Genomic DNA, 19,365 nt, shown 5'->3' with positions numbered 1-19,365 from the left:
AGGAACAGTTTTTGCTTGGTGTTATAATAGCTGTGCTTGCATTTATTTGGAGAATAGCTGAAATATAAGAGCAAACAGTAATGATTGATGCTAATAAAAAGATATTTCCTTTTTGATTCCTCTTATTGCTTGTTCTTGCCTTACCATTCCTTTCCCAACTGACTCTAACTGGCAATGTCATAAATATTTCTAAAAGTTTTGTTATTTTCCTGTTGACTGTGAAGAAAGTATTTTCTTTTTTTTTAACATTTGATTGTTTTCAGTGCATTTGTGAAAGTTCTCAGTGCAAATTAGTTTCCCATTCAACAGTTTATACACAGCTTGTTTCCTGACATTGGCTGCAAACCCCTGAATGTATCAGCACTCTCCCCTCTTCCACTCTGGGTTCCCTTTGTGTCCATTTGCCCAGCTTTTCTACCCCTACCGTTCTTCAGAACTTTGCTTGTGGGCAAATGCTGCCCTTTATTAGGTTTCATATTGTAGATTGTTCTGAGGTGTACTACATTCCTCACTGGTGTTATTGTTATTTTATAGACCTGTGTATTGTATGGCTATAATGTGATGTCCAGGACCTATTTCAGCTCCAAGTTTGAAGGGTGCCTAAGGGCTGTAGTCTCAGAGGTTCCACCAGTCTCTATCAGACCAGTAAGTCTGGTCTTATTTATGAGTTTGAATTTTGTCCTACATTTCTCTCCCACTCTGTCACATGGGGGAAGTCAGTCAGCACAACATAATCAAGGTAAAGGAAGAAAGTATTTTCTGATTTAATGTTCTTTAACCAACTTGAATATATAACTTGTCCAAAGCATTAGTGTTTGTGTTTTGGAAGCCCGAGTCTTGCGCAGTAATTCAGAGCTTATTACATGAGGCAGCAAATCAAAGGCCATAGAGTTCTCAGTTTGAAGGAAAACTAGTAGAAATCCTTTGTGCTATAGGGTTGCTGTGAGTTGGAATAGACTCGACAGCAGCAAGTTTGGTTTTTGGTTTAGTAGAAATAGAGCTCATGTTAATCATCAGAAAGGCAGTGAAATTTCCTAGTGGTGTTTAAAAGAACTTTGTACACGGTCATAATTTATATAAAGCTCTGATGCTAGCTAACCCGAATTTTAATAGTGAAAAGCTAAGTTTAGGAAGATACTTTTGGGTCAGGTGCCATAAGTTTGCCCTTAGGTATGGAATGAAAGTAAAATAAATATATAAAACAAAAAATAATTAAAAGCTATTAGAAATCTTGGAAACAAAATATAGAAATTGAAATAAACTTAATAGATGGTTTAAACTATAGGCCAGACACACAGAATTTAGCAAATTTGAAAACAGTATTGTCTTTTCCCAGTGAGACAAAGAGAGGGAAATACCAAAGAACAGCTGAAATAAAGGGTGGATGGAGAGACTCCAATACATGACTTAAAAAGTTCCAGGAGAAGAGACTGGAGGGATCAGAAGAGACTATGTGAAGAGATAATAACTGAAAAATTTTCAAGCATTAAAGAAAAAAAAAAAAAAAGTCTTCAACATAAATACTGAGTACGAAGCAAGGTGAATAATAGTAAACCCATACCTTGACACATCTAAAACTGTAGACTATCAGGAGTCAGAAGAAAATGTTAAAAACTACCAGAGAAAATAAATGATTACACTGACAAGAGGTAGCTCATAAGACAAAGAAATAAGATCTTCAAAGTGCAGGGAAAAAATAATTGTCAACTTAAAATTTTATATCAAGCTAAATTATCATTCAAGAGTGGGGACAAAATAGACATTTCAGGCATACGAAAGCTGAGAGCATTTTATCACCTACATAAGTCACTAAAAGAACTAGTAAAGATACACAGTGGCAAGAAGAAAAATAAACATTGGGGGAATCTATAGGGTATGAGAAACAACACCAATCTCAGAAACTGATAAATCTGACTATAAAAAGCAAAACCAGAAGCTTCCTAATTCACTTTTTTTTTTTTTTTTTTTTAAAGATAAAAGTAAAACATACTAGGTAATGATAGATTGGGATTTAGGGCAAAAAGCATCGAAAAGATAAAGAAAGCTATCTCATAGTAAATACTCTACCAAGAAAATGTAGTAGTCATGAACTTGTATGTACCTAACAAAATAACCATGTTTGATAAAGTTAAGAGTCAGTGAAAATGAGGGAAACCCTCAGTGAGGTGAATTGACACAATAGCCAAAACAACAGGCTCAAACATACCAACTGTCATGGAGGTGGCATGGGACTGAGGTTGTCGTGGGTTGGAGCTGACTCAAAGGGACTAACAACAGCAACAACAAAATAGCCTGGATGGGTCACATTAAAGAGAAGGTGATAAAATGTGACAAATGCGTACACGGGAGATATCTGTCACTCTGTCAGTTGTTTTTTCCTAGGCCCCATTGGCATGGAGGCTTCACTTTGCATGGCACACTAAGAATACTGGGACCCTGATAACCCTTCCCCCAACTTGTTTGTAGGTTGGAGGTCAACACTGAGAGAGCAAACCAAGACCAGAAGAAGCTACCACCTCACTCTCTCCGACCCAGTGCCTTGCTTCTAAAGCAGATGTGTCACTCAGAAGAGCACCACTGTACCCACCTCTGGCTCTGGATCCCGCCTCAGAGATTTTGCCCAAGGGTCAGCCAGGAAGCAAAATAGATAACTGATCAGAAGCTCTTAAAGGAGCTGGCTTTATTTGGAACAGAGTGTGAGAAATTCAAGCTTAAGGGCACTCTCAAAAACAGTGGAGGTTTTGGTAAAATGCAATTAAGGGTAGATTAGGAATTTCATTACAGCTATAAGGTAAACCGTAGATGAGCTAGTTTACCAGAGAGAACGACAAAAAGAAACAGCTATGAAGTGTTTTCCTGGAGTCAGAACAAACCTCAAACACTGACCTCAAGATCTCTGCAAAGGACCGTCAATGTAATTGGATCAGCCTGTGGAAAAAGTTATGCCCCAGAACATTATTGAATACAAGAGAGGAATCAGCCAGCAATTAGTGAAATTTAGCAGCTGGATGTAGTCAGGGAAAAGAGACTCAAAGAGGAGCCTTGCTAAAAACCACTCCCATGCCAGGATGACTGTGCACATGCACAAGGCTGAGGAGCAGTATCAGAGGGTTCACACTGCTGGGGGATAAGAAGGAGTAATTGAAACCAAAAACCCATTTTTGAGTCCAGTCCGACTCGTAGTGACCCTATAGAGTTCACTAAAATATTCCAGCAAGTCACTAAACAAAGAAGCAAACAACCATAAACTAATCCAGGTGGAGGCATGAGGTGGGCCCAGCATCCAAAGTTGCTACAATATAATGTCTAAAATGCCCATTTTTCAGCAAAAATAAATTACAAGATATGCATAAATACAGGAAAATTAACACATACATGGCAAAAAAAGCATTCAATGGAAGCTAGCTTAAGACTGACCAGATGTTGGATTTAACAAAGACCTTAGTCATTATAGATATGTTCAAAGAACAGGGGGAAAAAAAACAGCAAGAATTAAATGATAGTATGACAATGTCTCATCAAATAAAAAATGTCAATAAAAAGAGAGATTATAAAAAGGATCAAATGAAAATTCTGGAGATGAAAAGCACAATAACTGAAATGAAAACTTCACTAGAGTAGTTGAAAAGTTAATTTAAACTGAAAGAAGAAAGAATAGGCTTGAATGTAGCTGACAAAAGATTATGCAATCCAAAGAACACAGAAGAATAAAGGAAAACGAACAGAGCCTCAGGCACCGTTGAGTGCATCATCATGCTCTCTGGCATAATGAGAGTGCCCGAAGGAAGGGAAAGAAAAAAACTAGAAAAAAATACTTGAAGAAATAATGGCCGTGAATTCCCCAAATTTCATGAAGAACCCTAACCTAAAGAAACTTAATGAACTCCAAATAGGATAAACACAAAGGAATCCTCTCACAGATATATCATAATAAAAATGCTGAAATGAGACAATCTTGAAAACAGTGAGAGAAAAAAACAAAACTTGTTGCTTACAAGGGAACCTCAGATGAACAGCTGACTTCTCATCAAGAGCAATGGAACCTAGAAGGCAGTGGGATAACATTCAGTATGCTCAAAGGGGAGGAAAAAAGCCACCAACCAAGGATTCTGTATCCGGTGAAAGTAGTTTTCAAGAATTATGTGAAGTAACGACATTCCCAGATAAATCTGAGTTGATTTATTTCTAATAGACTCGCTTAACAAGAAATACTGAGGGAAGTTCTTCAGGCTGAAAGCAAGGGACCCCAGGCCGTAATTTGAATTCACATGAGAAAAAAAAAGCACCAGTAAAAGTAATTGTGTAATTATAGCAGACAGTACAAATGCCTGTTTTTTCTCTTAACTGATTTAAAAAAGCGGTTGTATGAAGCCATATTTATATTACTGGGCCTATGACATATGCAAATTTAATATATTTGCCAATATTAGCCGAAAGGAGGTGGGTGGGAGTAAAACTGTATTGGACTAAGAGATGACACCAGATTTGTAATTCTAGTCCATAAGTACAAATGAAGAGAACCAGAAATATAAATAAGGTTAGTATAACAAATGTTGTAAATATGTACTTTGCTCTCCTCTCAGCTTCTTTAAAAGACTTAAAATTATATAAATTAATTGTAACGATGTATCCTTGGATTTGTAACATACAGATAAATTATGTATAAAAATAATAGGATGAATATGGGCAAAGGGAAGAATATTATATAGGAGTAACATTTCTGTATCACTGGAATTAAGTTAGTACAAATCTGAAGTAGATTTTGGTAAGATTTATATGATAAGCCCTAGAGCAACCACTAAGGAAATAACACATAAACATAATGAAACAATCATCAAAGGAATTAAAATATTACATTGGAAAATATTTACTTAATGCAAAAGAAAGCAGTAAAGAAGAAATAGAGGGACCAAAAAGATATGAGACATACGATAAACAAAAGTAAAATGACTGACTTAAATCTAGCTATATCAATAATAACCAATCAAAAGGCAGAGAATTTTAGACTGGATTAAAAAAATAAGATTGAACTATATGCTGCCTCTAGGAGACACACTTTAGATTCAAAGATACAAATAGATTGAAAGTAAAAGAATGAAAAGAGGTTTATCTTGAAACTAGCTAGCACAAGTAAGCTGGAGTGGTTATATACTTATCAGCCATAATAAATTTTAAAACAAAGCTACTACATGTGAAGAGACATTTGATAATGATGAAAGGGTCAGTTCATCAGGAAGATACAATAAATGTAAATACATATGTACCTAACAACCAAAATCCAAAATACATGAAGCAAGAAAACTAACAAAAGATGGCAGAACTATATAGAAAACTTCAGTAACTCAGCAACAAAAAGACAGCCCAATTAAAAACTGGTCAAAGGACGTGAATGAACCTTAACCTTCACCAAAGAGGACATTCAGGTGACCAACAAATACATGGAGAGATGCCCGTGATCATTAGCCATCAGAGAGATGCAAATCAAAACTAAACGAGATACAGTCTCACCCCTGCAAAAATGGCACTGACAGAAAACAAGTGCTCGTGAGGTTGTGGGGAGATTGGAACCATGCTCCACTGCTGGTGGGGTGATAAACTGGTACAGCCACTATGGAAAATGGTATGGCTTTTTCCTTAAAAAGCTAGAAATGCACATACCATATGATCTAGCAATCCTGCTCCTAGGTATACCCTAGAGAACTAAAACTACTGACACAAGGAGATATATGCAACGTAGGTTCGTTGCAGCATTATTCACAGTAACAAAAAGATGGAAACAATCTAACTGCCCATCAGCAGATGAGTGGATAAACTGGTACATACACATGCTGGAATACTATACAGTCATAAAGAATAACGATGAGTTCTCAAAATATGCTATAATGGGTGAATCCAGAGGACATTATGCTGAGTGAAGTAAATCAATCACAAAAGGACAAACACCATATGATCTCACTATTACAAAAAGACAAGAATAGCTATGCATACAGAAAGCAACATTCTTTGGTCATTACCAGCGACGGGAGGAAGAGGGAGGGGAAATCACTTTTTAGATATTTTAGATAGTAGACAATAATTTCTGTGATGGGTAAGGCAGTAGCAAATTAGGGGTGAAATCAGTACAACTTGGCCAAAATAAAAGTTGATGTAAGAATAAGGGACAATTTTGGTGAAAGCCACAACTTAAACAATTTTGCAACAGCAGTAATAAACCCACCTGCTGCTGCCGATCGATTCTGACTCATGGTAACTGGGGGATAGAGTAGAACTCCCTCAGGGTTTCCAAGGCCATAAATCTTTACAGAAGCAGACTGCCACATCTTTCCCCTGCAGTGTGGCTGGTGGGTTGGAACCACCAACCCTTCAGTTAGTAGCCAAGTGCCCAACCACTGTGCCACCAGGGCTCCTAACAACAGTGATAACCAAAAAATAAGTGTGTGGTTGCATAGGTAGATGTGTATGCTTATATACGTATAGATAAGTACATACGAATATACGGGTGTGCATGTATAGGTGTTTCTGTAGGCTAATGTATACACATGTTTATGTGTGCTGCATATATATGTGTGTGTATATATATATATTTAAAATAAAGCACATGGGGGCACAGTTATGGATACTTCCTAGACAAAACCACATGCTTTGTGGGATTGGGTTACTGGGTGTGAGGGCTTAGGACCATAGTCGTGGGGGCAACTTGGTCAATTGGCGTAACATAGCTCATAAAGTGAATGTTCTGCATCCTAGTTTGGTGAGTAGTGTCTGGAATCTTAAAAGCTTGCTAGCAGCCATTTAAGATACATCTTTCGGTCTCTACGCATCTGGAGCAAAAGAGAAAGAAGGAAGCCAAGTACTTAAAAAACTAGTCTACATGAACCACAGCCTCCCCGACCTTGAGACCACAAGAACTAGTTGGTGCCTGACTGCCATTACTGACTGTTCTGACCAGGGACACAATAGATGGCCGCAGATAAAATGGGAAAAAAATGTAGAACAAAACTCAAATTCATGAAAAAGGCCAGACTTACTGGACTGGTAGAGACCAGAGGAACCCCAAGACTATCATCCTGGGATACCCTTTAGCTTGGAACCCAGACCACTCCCAGAGGTCACCTATCAGCCAAAAGACAGAGTGGCTCATAAAATAAATACTATCACTTGTGAGTACTGTGCTTCTCCAAACAATCATCTGAGTGAGACCTAATGGTCAACTTCTATACTAGACCAAAGATGGGAGGTAAGGGCAGGGGAGAGGACAAGGAAGCTAGATTAATAGAAACAGAACAACCAGGATGGAAATAATGTGTAAAAATGGTGTGGCAGAGGTCAGACATATCTCCTGTCACCACTCTTTTTAACAATTCTGACACCAGCCATCCCTCCCACTGCCTTTCTCCTTCTCTGCTAGGTTCAATAATTCATTGCAGTGACTGCACAGAACTCACAGACCATATTCACAGTTATGGGATTTATTAGGGAAGTAACAGTTTACAATTCAGGATCAGGAAGGACTTAGGATACAGTTCTTTGATTAGCACAGCCCCTTCTCAGCTGTGCTGCAGGCAGGGCCCTCTCTGGTTCTCAGCCCCTCGGCCCAGTCTCTGCCTTGCTTGGGCAAGTGCTACAAAGCTCCTTAGCTCTGCCAGTAAATGCTCAGAGGCCCCCCACTCTGCCAGGAAGTCTTGGCCCGAAGGAGATTAGCTCTCTCGCTCTGTGGGCTGGGAAGCCTAGCTCCACGGACAAGTGCCTGGAGGCACCCCACTCAACCAGCAAGCCTCCTGCCCAAAGGCTCTCAGCTCTCTTGCTCCATGGGCCAGGAAGCCCACTGCGCTGTCTCCTGCTGGTCTCTTGGTTCTGCCTCTGCTGCCACCATTTCTCCGCAGCTGCTTCTCGCAGTCTCCAGTGTTATAGCTGTCTCTCTCTCCTGGATCTAGGAGGTTGTCAGTGTAGGGATCCTGGGTCCAAAGGATGTGTTCTACTCTTAGGTCTTCTTTCTTGGTTGTGAGGCCCTCCGTTCCTCCTCTGGCTCATTTTAAGCCTAGCAGAATGGCAGAAGTGACCAATCCCCTCGTTAAGGTTCCATATACCTTATTTGCATGGTCTCATGCCCCCCACAAGGGTGCTATACACCTTATTTGCATTATTAGCAAATTGTCGAATCTCCTTGGTAGGCCACAAATACCTTATTTGCATAGTTCCACCCAATCATTGTGTGGAAGTCACAAAGACTATGGCTAGAAGGGCTGTATGAAGTAATTCACTGCACCCCATAATGAGAGTGCTGACGTGAAAAGTGTAACCGTGTCACTGAGTAATATATATACCTTACCCTTTGCTCTTGAGTCGAAGGACAGAGTACGACTTCCCCATAGCATTTCCAAGGAGCGCCTGGTGGATTCAAACTGCCGACCTTTTGGTTAGCAGCTATAGCACTAGCACTTAACCACTACACCACAAGCATTTCTGAATAATGCATATAGAACCTAATTTGCTATGTAAATTTTCTCTAAAATCGTAAATATTTAAAGACGGCAGAAATAAACAATTGAACAGTAGTAACTGGAGTCTTAAGTACTCCATTTTCAACAATGGATAGGGTAACTAAGCAGGACATTAGCAAAGAAACAGATGATTTGAACAACATTATAAACCAACACTTATCTATGGAACACTTCACCCAGCAACAGCAGAGTGAACATGTTTCTGAAGTCCCCATGGAACATTCTCCAAAGTCATAAAGTAAACCTCAACAAATTTAAAAAGAATTAGAGTAGTACAAAGTATGTTCTCTGATCACAATGGAATAAAATTTTACATCATGAATAAGTAGAAATTTTGGTAACTCACAAATATGTGGGAATTTGACAACATACTTCTAAATAATCAATGGGTCAAACAAGAAATTACAAGGAAATTAGAAAATACTTTGAGATGAGTGAAAATGAAGACACAAGATACCAACATTTATGGGATGGCAAACAAGAGATTACAAGGAAGTTAGAAAATACTTTGAGGTGAATGAAAATGAAGTCACAACATACCAATATTTATGGGACGGCAAACAAGAAATTACAAGGAAATTAGAAAATACTTTGAGATGAATGAAAATGAAGACACAACACACCAACATTTATGGGATGGAACTAAAGCAGTGCTTTGAGGGAAATTTATAGCTGTAAATGTCTACATTAAAAAAGAAGTATCTAAAATCAATAACCTAACCTACTTTGAGACACTGGAAATAGAAAAGCAAGTAGGAGGATAGAAATAATAAAGATTAAAGCAGAAATTAATAAAATAAAGAACAAAATAATGAAAATCAGTGAAGCAAAGCTGATTCTTTGAAAAGATCAGCAAATTTGACAAAGTGGCTAGGTTGACCAAGAAGTGAAAACGGAAATTGCTAGTGACCTTACGGAAATAGGAGCCCAGGTGGCACCTTGGTTAAAGCACTTGGATGCTAACTGAAAGGTTGATTGTTAGAACCCACCAGTTGCTTCATGGGAGAAAGATGTGGCAGTCTGCTTCTGTAAAGATTTACAGCCTTGGAAACCCTATGGGGGTAGTTCTACTCTGTCCTGTAGTGTTGCTGTGAGTAGAAATTGACATGACAGCAACGGGGTTTTTGGTTTGGTTTACAGAAATAAAAGAAATTATAAGAGAATATTATGAACAATTGTATGCCAATACACTGGACAAGTTAGATGAAAGGGACAAATTCCCAGAAAAATACAAATTATCAAAACTGACTCAAGGGGGAAAAACTGACTCAAGAAGAAATAGAAAATCTGATTAGACCATAACAAAAATAAAGAGATTGAAATAGTAATTTAAAAACTACCTTAAAAAAAAAACCAAAAACCCCATGCCCAGATGGCTTCACTAGTGAATGTTACTAAATGTTTGAAGAAGAATTAACACCAATCCTTCACAAACTCTCCTCAAAAATAGGAGGGGCACTGCCAAACTCATTTTATGAAGCTAGTATTATCCTGGTATCAGAACCAACAAAGACATGACAAGAAAGAAAGGCACAGACCAATATTACTTATCAGTATAAATACAGAAATCCTCAACAAAATACTGCAAACCAAATTCAGCAACTCATGAAAAGGATTTTACACCACGGCCAAATGGGATTTATTCTAGGAATGGAAGGTTTGTTCAGCATTCAGAAATCAATGTGTAAACCTTATCAATAGAATGAAAAATAAAAACCATGTGACCATCTCAATAGACAACACACACAAAAAAAATTTTAACAAAATCAAACACTCAGCAAACTAGGAATAGAAGAGCACTTCATCAGCCTAATAAAGGTCAGCTACAAAAACTCCATCACATCATACTTAATCGTAACCTTAGGAAAAGGACAATGATGTCTATTCTTTTTATTTCTATTCACAGTGGACTGGAGGTTCTAGCCTGGGCAATTAGTGAAGAAAATGAAAGAAAAAAAATTCAGATTAGAAAGAAAGAAGGAAAACTATCTTAACTCTATTCTTATATAATGTGATCTTTTATATAGAAAACCCTAAGGAGTTCACCAAAAAACTATATGAACTAGTAAAAGAGTTCAGCAGAATTACAGGATAGAAGATAAATATACAAAAATCAGTTTTGAACTTTAAGCTTTTCTATCTTAACCCTCTGTTTGTCTCCTGTTTTAAAAACATAATACACCCACTTCTTACTCATTGACATGGTTGGGTTTCAAAGACCAGGGTGTTACACGAAAATCGGCATTATGCAAAAATGGAGGGTGACTGCAACAGATCACAAAATAGAAGATGACTGCATCATTACATAACTGCCAAATCACATCATTATGTAACTGTCAAACCACTGAGAACCATGGCCCAGCCAAGCTGACACGTAACTTTAACCATCACAGCCAGCGTTACTCTTACCTCAGTGTTTGTTACTGCCAGACGTGTCATTGATGTGCAAAATAGTAGGATAGTATATTTTTCACTATCGTCATAAATGTGAAATATTGAATAATGAGCTAGTCAGTAAGTGATGTGTAGGTGTATAGGTGTATGTGTGTATATATGTAAACCTGAAGTAAAAGCTGATAGTTCCCAGGCTTTCTATGCCACTTTTAACTCTGTGGAGACATGCTGAAGACTAATATTTGGGTTTGATATTTGTTTGCATTTTTTGAGAGAGTAAAGATTTCTTAACTGACTTATAATTAGTGACTAGATTTTCCTCCTGTGACTTAGAATGCCAAATTATTGATTTCTGTGACTGATTGTTAATGGTAGTTCTTGTCACACCCTTTAAAAGTTCTTTCATTTATTTTTACAAGTTAGAAATTGATGCAGAGATGATGTTGCCACTTGTGAGGAAACTGAGGCTTGATGGCCTTGTGATTCCCATAAAGTCACACAGCTTGGTTAGTAGCAGAATTAGATCTTAAATTCTTTTAATGACCCAGTCTGGTTTAGGTATTGAACTCTGTAAAGGAACTGATGGTTTTGCAGACATGAAGTTTTTCTTCGTAAATATTATCTAGTTTTTATATGGCAGAAGATACGAAAAAGAAGTTAGAGAAACAGCAGTTGACTGGGAGAAGTTCTTTAAGAGAATGCAGAGTTAGTATCCAGGATATATAAAACGCTCTTCCAAATCAGAAGAAAAACTCAACTCACTAGAAACATGCGTACAGGATATCACCAAAGAGGAAATACAGATCACTGATAAATGTGTGAAAAGATACTCAAACTCAGTCAGGGAAACATAGATTAAAACGATGACCGTTTTCACCCGTGATCTTGGCAAGAATTTAAAAAAAAAAAGGAAAATAGTGATTGTAGGTAAGGATTTGGGAAAACAGGCAAACCCCTATATACCGTTGGTAGGTTCATCATTTTGGAAGACAGTTTGGCCTAACATACATCCTACCTAGGCTTAAACCATGCAGTGGGCACATCGGATCAACCTAGTTTTTAAGAGACGGTAAGGAGAAGCTAAGGAATCAATCCTGATCTTAAAGAACCTGGATCTAGTAACTGCCATGTGATCTGACTTTCTTTTATTTACCATTTATTGAGTGTAATGTACTAAGCATTTTCAATAAATTATTTTACCCTTAAAAAACCTTGTGAGGTATGTATTTTTATCCTCATTTTATAGATGTGGAAATTGAGGTCAGAGGAGTTAAATAACCTGACCAAGATCACTTTAGCCAGTGAGTAGAAGAGCCTAAATTTAACTCTAAAACTATGGCCTTAACAACTGTATTCTTAGATCCAAACCAAAACCAAGCCAGTTGCCGTCAAGTCGATTCTGATTCACTGGTGACCCCAAGTATTTCAGAGTAGAACAGTGATCCATAGGGTTTTTAATGGCTGGTTTTTGGGAAGTAGATCTCCAGGCCTTTCTTCCAAGGTGTTTCTGGGTGGATTTGAACCTCCAGCCTTTCGGTTAGTAGCCAAGCGGTTAACTGTTTTTGCCACTCAGGGACTTATATTGTTAGATAGATAGTTAATAATTAATTGATTTGTGACACCCAGCATAACCGTAAGTATTACCTCTGTTAAATTGATGTCATTTTTTTAAGTTAACATTTTTATGTTGAAACTTAATTCGTTCATTAAAATGTCAGCATGGTAAAAGTGAACCCCTCATTAATGCTTTCACTCTTTTCCCCAGAGGATCTGAAGAGGCAAAATGCAGTGTTACAAGCTGCGCAAGATGACCTGGGGCACCTGCGGACACAGCTATGGGAAGCGCAAGCAGAAATGGAGAATATCAAGGCCATTGCCACAGTCTCTGAGAACACCAAGCAAGAAGCTATAGATGAAGTGAAAAGACAGTGGAGGGAAGAAGTTGCATCACTTCAGGCTGTTATGAAAGGTAAAAGCAAAAAACAGCCTTGTTGACTTTTATAGATCTATTTTATGATTTTTGAAGATTGAAATGTTTCAATTATTAGAATCAATTGACCATTTTCAGAGACCCTTAAAGCATATCCTGAGTTTCATTTGTGCCTTTATGTACTGTCTTCAAGATGTATTATCATCTGCGTAAGATAAAAGGGAAGCCAGTGATAACGCAGATGGATAGACCTTCTGTGTCTTTAACAGATTTAATAATGGGGAGTTATAGTGAGAGTGTTGCAGAGATACAGCATTAAATGAAGTTTAAAGCAGGGCTCAAAAATGGATTTTCCTGTAGGAATCATGCAGACAATGCTGGTGAATAAAATTGAATGGACACAGGAAGTGAGCTGAACTAGAAGGCGCTCAGGGTGATGTTACTACTTACACATATTAACCTCCAGCCAGTTATTGCCCTTCCAGTCTAGTGTTGCTATATCTTTTAGATTTTTTTTTTAATATGAAATCTTCTAATTAAAAAAAAAAATAACTACCATCTGTGGGATCGAATGGCATATGGGCTAGAATAGGCTTTATGGGTGGTCAGTTGTGACCCTTGGTCTAAAGGAAGAGAAGTATAGGTAGTCCCCGACTTATGACATACTTGAGTTATGACGAACTGCACTTACGACCATGCTTTTTTTTTGTATACTTTACTGTTAGTAATATGTGGCACTAAAAGTTGCAGTATATAATTTACTAATGTCATCATATCTGTGAGTTTATATGTAATATTTCCAGCCGCCAAAGACAAAGATTGGATTTATAAAGATACTGATAATAAAAGGCAATAATAATGAAAAGTAAAGAAAAAAAAGAGGTATTCAGCTTAATTCAGAACAAACTTAGGAGGGAGTTGTCCGAACGGAACCCTGTTGTAAGTCAAGGATTAAATCAAAAAAACAAACCAAACCCACTGTTGTCCGAGTCGGTTCTGACTTATAACGACCCTATAGGGCAGAGTAGAACTGCCCCGTAGAGTTTCCAAGGAGTGCCTGGCGAATTTGAACTGCTGACCTTTTGGTTAGCAGCTGTAGCACTTAACCACTACGCCACTGGGGTTTACCTATAGTTTATTCTTTATCTCATGTTGGCGCTGGTGCTTAATTGCTTCCCGTATTTCTGAGAAAGCGATAGAAGTTTCCCCCTATATCTTTGGGTTCCGGGAATTAGTTTAGTTAATATTATAAATGTGAAATAGTGATGGCTTTTTTCCCATCTTCATATTTGTGTTTTATTTTCTGCTGTGGTACTCTTTGGAAGAAGGCAGGTAAGGCCAGCCCAAACAAAGTTCCTGTTTCTGAGTTTGTGGCTTTTACCTGGGGACTTCTTTAGGCCTCCTGTAACAAACCAGACTATAGTGACTTACCAAATAGCAGTTTATTTTTCTCATACAACAAGGAGTCCAGAGGTAGGTAATCCAGGGCTGGTATAAGGGTTTCATGATCCCACCGGTGCCCCAGACTCCTTCCATCCCTCTGTTTCTTCATCCTTAGCATGTGGTTTTCAATTTCGTTTCTGCCTCGGGGCTGTTCTTTCTACAATCTGCATCAGAAAAGCAAAAGTTTTCTCGGAATCTCTGGCATATACCCACTTCACACTTTATTGGCGATAAGTATGTGGTCACCCATAACTGCAAGAGAAACTGGAAAAAAAGGAGTTTTGTTTTAACTGGACACGTTGACTCCTGAAACAAAATTTGTTAATAAGGAAAAGGAAGAGCAGATATTAATGGGCAACAAGCAGTGTCTGTCACATAAACGTTTTTAAATTATATTAAAGGTAAGGTATTTTATAGAGACTTTCTGGAATTTGTCTCAGTTTAGAATCTTGGGTTAGAGTAAAATATTCCAGAAATGTTTCTCTTTTCTCACAATTTGAAGTAATTGCATCGGGAAGTCATGTTATATTTGTTTTGGGAGCCACAGTGTGGTGGTTGAGAACACAGAATTTGGAGTTGGCCTGAGCTTTCAATTTTAGCCCTGCCACTTTCTGGCTATGAAATATTGGCCAAATTATTTAACCTTTCCTAAGTTTTCCTCATCTGTAAAATAATACATGACACGAGTTTATTTTGAAAATTAGAACAGTTTCTACACATAGTGAGAACTTAGAAATTTTAGTGTTTTTTTAAAGTGAATTAAAAACTTCCCAGAAATTAGGCATAAGCTCTTTCTATAACTCCTTTTTAAGTTTTAGCATGCCAGAACATTTTTTCACAATGCTTAGATGTGAAATATTTGGTGATGTTTTATAGAAACGGTTCGTGACTATGAGCATCAGTTCCACCTCAGGCTGGAGCAGGAGCGAACACAGTGGGCACAGTATCGAGAGTCCGCAGAGAGGGAAATAGCTGATTTGAGGAGGAGGCTGTCTGAAGGTCAAGAGGAGGAAAATTTAGAAAATGAAATGAAAAAGGTATGAAGGAATGTATTCATCTGTACAAATATTTGAATCCAAAATGCAAAGTGCTTCAACTAATATTATTGTGGTAATAGAAGTTGCGTGTATATGTTTTCTGTTACAGGAACTATTTGGACGCCTACATATAAAAAAAAAAACAGTACCAGATAATTTGATGCTCTTCCCCCAGATACATCTGTGGCTTACTCCCTCCCCTTCTTCAGATCTTTGCTCAGATGTGGCTCATCCTGACTGCCCTGTTCAACGTTGCAGCTTGCCCATCTCTCCCCTGTTTACTGCCACTCCTCTGAGCTCTGTTACCCTGCTCCAGGTTTTTTTTCCAGCAGCACGTGTGTCCTTAAAGTATACACCTATTTATTATGTTTATTGTTTCCTTCCTTTCTCTTCTTGCTAGAACATAAGCTCCCTGAGGGCAGGAATCTTGTTGATTTATATATTCTAAATGCTAAGTGCTCAATAAAGATTCGTTAAATGAATGTTACTGCTTGGTGATTGTGTCTAAACAAAAGGCTCAGAACAGATGTTAGTTTTCTTTTTTTCTAAAAATACCTTTGTTCCTGTGTGATGAATGTACCATGTATTATACCTGAGCATACCGTATTATGGCTGAACAGGTGAGCCATTTTCCCAGTTTTGAAGCTTTTTGGCCAGCTTGATTATATAAACTTTTGATTTATTAATTTATATACGTAGACATATTTAAAACCACATATACTTATTAGAATTTTTTCTTTTCAATTGGATTAATCCTACTCCTTGGTTCTGAATTCTTGGTTCATATATAGACCACTGTTAATGTATTTAGAAGGTTATTTAATATTTTTCAATAATGTGGAAACTGTCTGAGAACCAACCTCCAAAACAAAAGCTTGAACACTGAGAAATAGTTTTTTTCTGTTTTTTCATTTTAGAAGATTATAATTCAAATTCTTCAAGCATATGACGATGTCTGCATCATCGCTAGAGCACTGTCATCTAACATACCTGCCTCAGCTCACAGCCTTCGCTTCTCTGAGTTATTTGAGATTAATTTTTATTTGATGCAGTTAATAGCAGGCTCACAACAAACCACAAGTACCTGAGAATAGCTGTTTTTCCTTCTTCTAATATATTCATGATTTCCATAATCTGCCACGTTGTGTTATTTTTAAAGTTTATTTTTATATTTAAAATTAAGCTATTTTTTAAAACAGGTTTTGATTCACAGGGAAATTACAAAAATAATTATGGAGATAGTCCCGTATAGTCAATACCCAGTTTCTCCTATAATTAACATCTTACTAAGATTAGCATCTTACTAACGGACCAGTATTAATTCATTATTATTAACTAAAATCCATTCTTTCTATTCAGATTTCCTTAGTTTTTACCTAATGTCCTTTTTTCTGTTCCAGGATCCCATCCAGGATACCACGTTGCATTTAGTTGCCCTGTCTCCTTAGGCTCCTCTTGGCTGTGACAGTTTCTCATATTTTCCTTGTTGTTCAGTGACTTTTCTGTCATTAAAAGTTTTGTTTACAGTGACACTAACACTTGGAATTGTGAGGTCACATTTGCGTTAATAAATAATCTGCGTTAAATTCCTTTGCCTCTTTTCTCCATTTTCTTTATCCTGGTGATTTTTATCAGGTGCATCCCAAACTAGCCTTGACTGAGGAGATTTTAAGCTAGTGTGTCCTTTCTAAATGGGACTTAGGTCAAGATAAAATAACTGATGAAATGACTTTGTAAGGACTGGAGACAAAGTGAATCCCTCTTTTCTGAGGGTTTTTTGCGGGGGGAGGGGGGAATCCCCATTCACGTTTGGTCATATATGGTTATTTCCCCTTTCCTGAACAACTGTTGAGGATAAGTTTGAATTCATGTAAATTGAGTAAACAGGTTAATTTTCATTTTCACTACAAGGGAAATAGCCAACTGCTGGAGTCTGCCTTTGTTTCTGCGTGTGTGTGTGTGTGTGTGTGTCAGTATGATAGTTTCAGAGGTTATAATTTGGGTTTATTTCATTTAGATATCAGAAAGTAAAAAAAAGATTTCAAGTGCTATGTTTAAGTAACTAGATAGAAGCCTTTTTTATAGCAAGATAATTTTCTGACATTTTAGAAAATATATCATTCTATTTTTTGTGTTTAAAAAAGAATAGTATTTTCAGTACTTATAAGAAATTGTGGTCTCATTAGCTTAAATCCAAAACCCACTGCCGTTGAGTTGATTCCGACTCGTAGCGACTCTATAGAACAGGGTAGAACTGCCTGATAGGGTGTCCAAGGAGCATCTGGCGGATTCGAACTGCCGACCTCTTGGTTAGCAGTGGTAGCACTTAACCGCTACGCCACCAGGGTTTCCTTAGTAATCAGGAATTGTAAAAATTAAAATATTTATTAGGTGTATTTCTCTTTACGTCTGGCATACTTTTTGACTCAATTATTCAATTAATTAAAAAGTGAAATTCATCACAGTCGATCCATTTTCCTACAAACTCCCAAATTCTAGATGGAATGTTTGGGGGAAAATTATGATTTTCAACTGTGATATTCAAAGTTATGCAAGTTTTAAAAAGTTATACTTGGTTCAGTGTTGTGAATGCTAATCCAATGCCTGGTAGAGCTATTTAGGTCAAAGTAATTTTTGGCAGGTAGGTGGGTCAAAGTTTCTTACAAAAACAGTAAATCACTAGGTTATAGCATTTAATTCTTTTTAACCACAGGCCCAAGAGGATGCTGAAAAACTTCGGTCTGTTGTGATGCCCATGGAGAAGGAAATTACGACTTTGAAAGATAAACTGACAGAAGCTGAAGACAAGATTAAAGAGCTGGAGGCCTCAAAGGTTGTGAAATATTGTTACTCATTGTTTGAAAGCCATGATCCTGCCCCAGTGCGCCCAGCAGTGTTAGAATCTCTCTGGAAAGCACTGTAATGACTATGCATCTTAAACATCTTGCTTTCTTTAAAATGCAAAGAACTGCTTCGAGGTGATTTTGCCCTTGGGAATATTTTAAATAATCACAGTAGTGATGATTAGTGTTCATTTTCTTATTAAAATGAGACCTGAGCTCATTCGTTTTCTTATCAAGGAAAATAAACTGTTCAAAGTGAATGTCATATCCTGAAACCAGCCCCAGAGTTGATGTTTTGAAGATAAAAGTGGCTATAGTGTGCCTGGATTTCTTGGTCATAACAACACAGCAGAGGAAATACAAAAGGAAGGTTGAAAATTTTAATAATTAAAAGAAGGCAGGAAAGGAAGAAAAAAGACAGTGAACAAAAGCTCAGAGTAGGATTGTAGAAATAAATGGGACTCTATCAGTAATCGTAGTAAATGTAAACTAATACTTTTTTTTAAAAATCTGACTTTATATTGCTTATAAAGATACACCTAAATTAAAACCGCAGGTAAGTAGGTAAGTTTGTAAATAAAGGAATAGATAAATAAATCATGTAAATAGTAACCAAAGAAAACAGATGCAGCAGTCGTAGTATCAAGCGGGTAGGATTTAAGGGAAAAATAATTGAGATAAGGAGGGACCCCTGTAATAAACATCAAAAAGATTTAACATTTATGTACTTGAATGTACCTTACATAGCCTTGAAATATGTGAACCAAAACATGACAATTACAAGGAAAAATTAATGTTTGCAATTAGGAGATTTAAACTAACTTTTAGCAACTGATAGTGCAAACAGGAAAAAATATTAGTAGGAATATAGAAGTTTTGAACAACCAGATCAATAATCTAGATAGATACAATAGACATATAGGACCCTGTAGGCTATATTTGATACAGTGGAGATTTAAAAATAATAAATACAGCGAACAGTGTCACAACAATATCTTTGAAAATAGGGAAAATGAAAATTTTCAAATAAAAGATATATAGCTAAAATTATTTCAGGGTAAAATAGGGAAGTTAAAGTAGTCAGTGACCATTAGAGAAAGTGAGTCTGTAGTCCAAATCTTCCTTTTTCTTGCCTTCTCTCTCGCAAAAGACGCAGTTGGTTTTGTTGGCAAGTTTTACCAAACCTTTCTGGAAGAGGTAACCCTTATATTTTTAAT

At 37.2% G+C, this 19,365-nt stretch overlaps 1 protein-coding gene across 5 annotated transcripts in view; it reads left to right on the top strand.

Moving 5' to 3' along the window:
- The window catches only part of RABEP1 (rabaptin, RAB GTPase binding effector protein 1), a 119,905-nt gene that overhangs the window by 50,571 nt on the left and 49,969 nt on the right, over nucleotides 1-19,365 (top strand). For 4 of the 5 annotated variants that reach the window (XR_010318439.1, XM_064271630.1, XM_064271631.1 and 1 more), the window contains 3 exons: nucleotides 12,661-12,864; nucleotides 15,145-15,305; nucleotides 18,019-18,138. Coding sequence is in view for 4 of the 5 variants with exons in the window: in XM_064271630.1 (XP_064127700.1) it covers nucleotides 12,661-12,864; nucleotides 15,145-15,305; nucleotides 18,019-18,138 (485 nt within the window). In the remaining variant the exon portion in view is untranslated. Of the gene's footprint in view, nucleotides 1-2,466; nucleotides 4,538-12,660; nucleotides 12,865-15,144; nucleotides 15,306-18,018; nucleotides 18,139-19,365 lie in introns of all 5 variants that reach the window. The other variant, XM_023556334.2, reaches the window with a different exon arrangement.

This window comes from Loxodonta africana, chromosome 18, assembly GCF_030014295.1.
Source record: "Loxodonta africana isolate mLoxAfr1 chromosome 18, mLoxAfr1.hap2, whole genome shotgun sequence".
NCBI classification, from domain to species: domain Eukaryota; kingdom Metazoa; phylum Chordata; class Mammalia; order Proboscidea; family Elephantidae; genus Loxodonta; species Loxodonta africana.
Note: the sequence above shows the minus strand (reverse complement) of the source record. Positions and strands in the feature narration are given on the sequence as shown.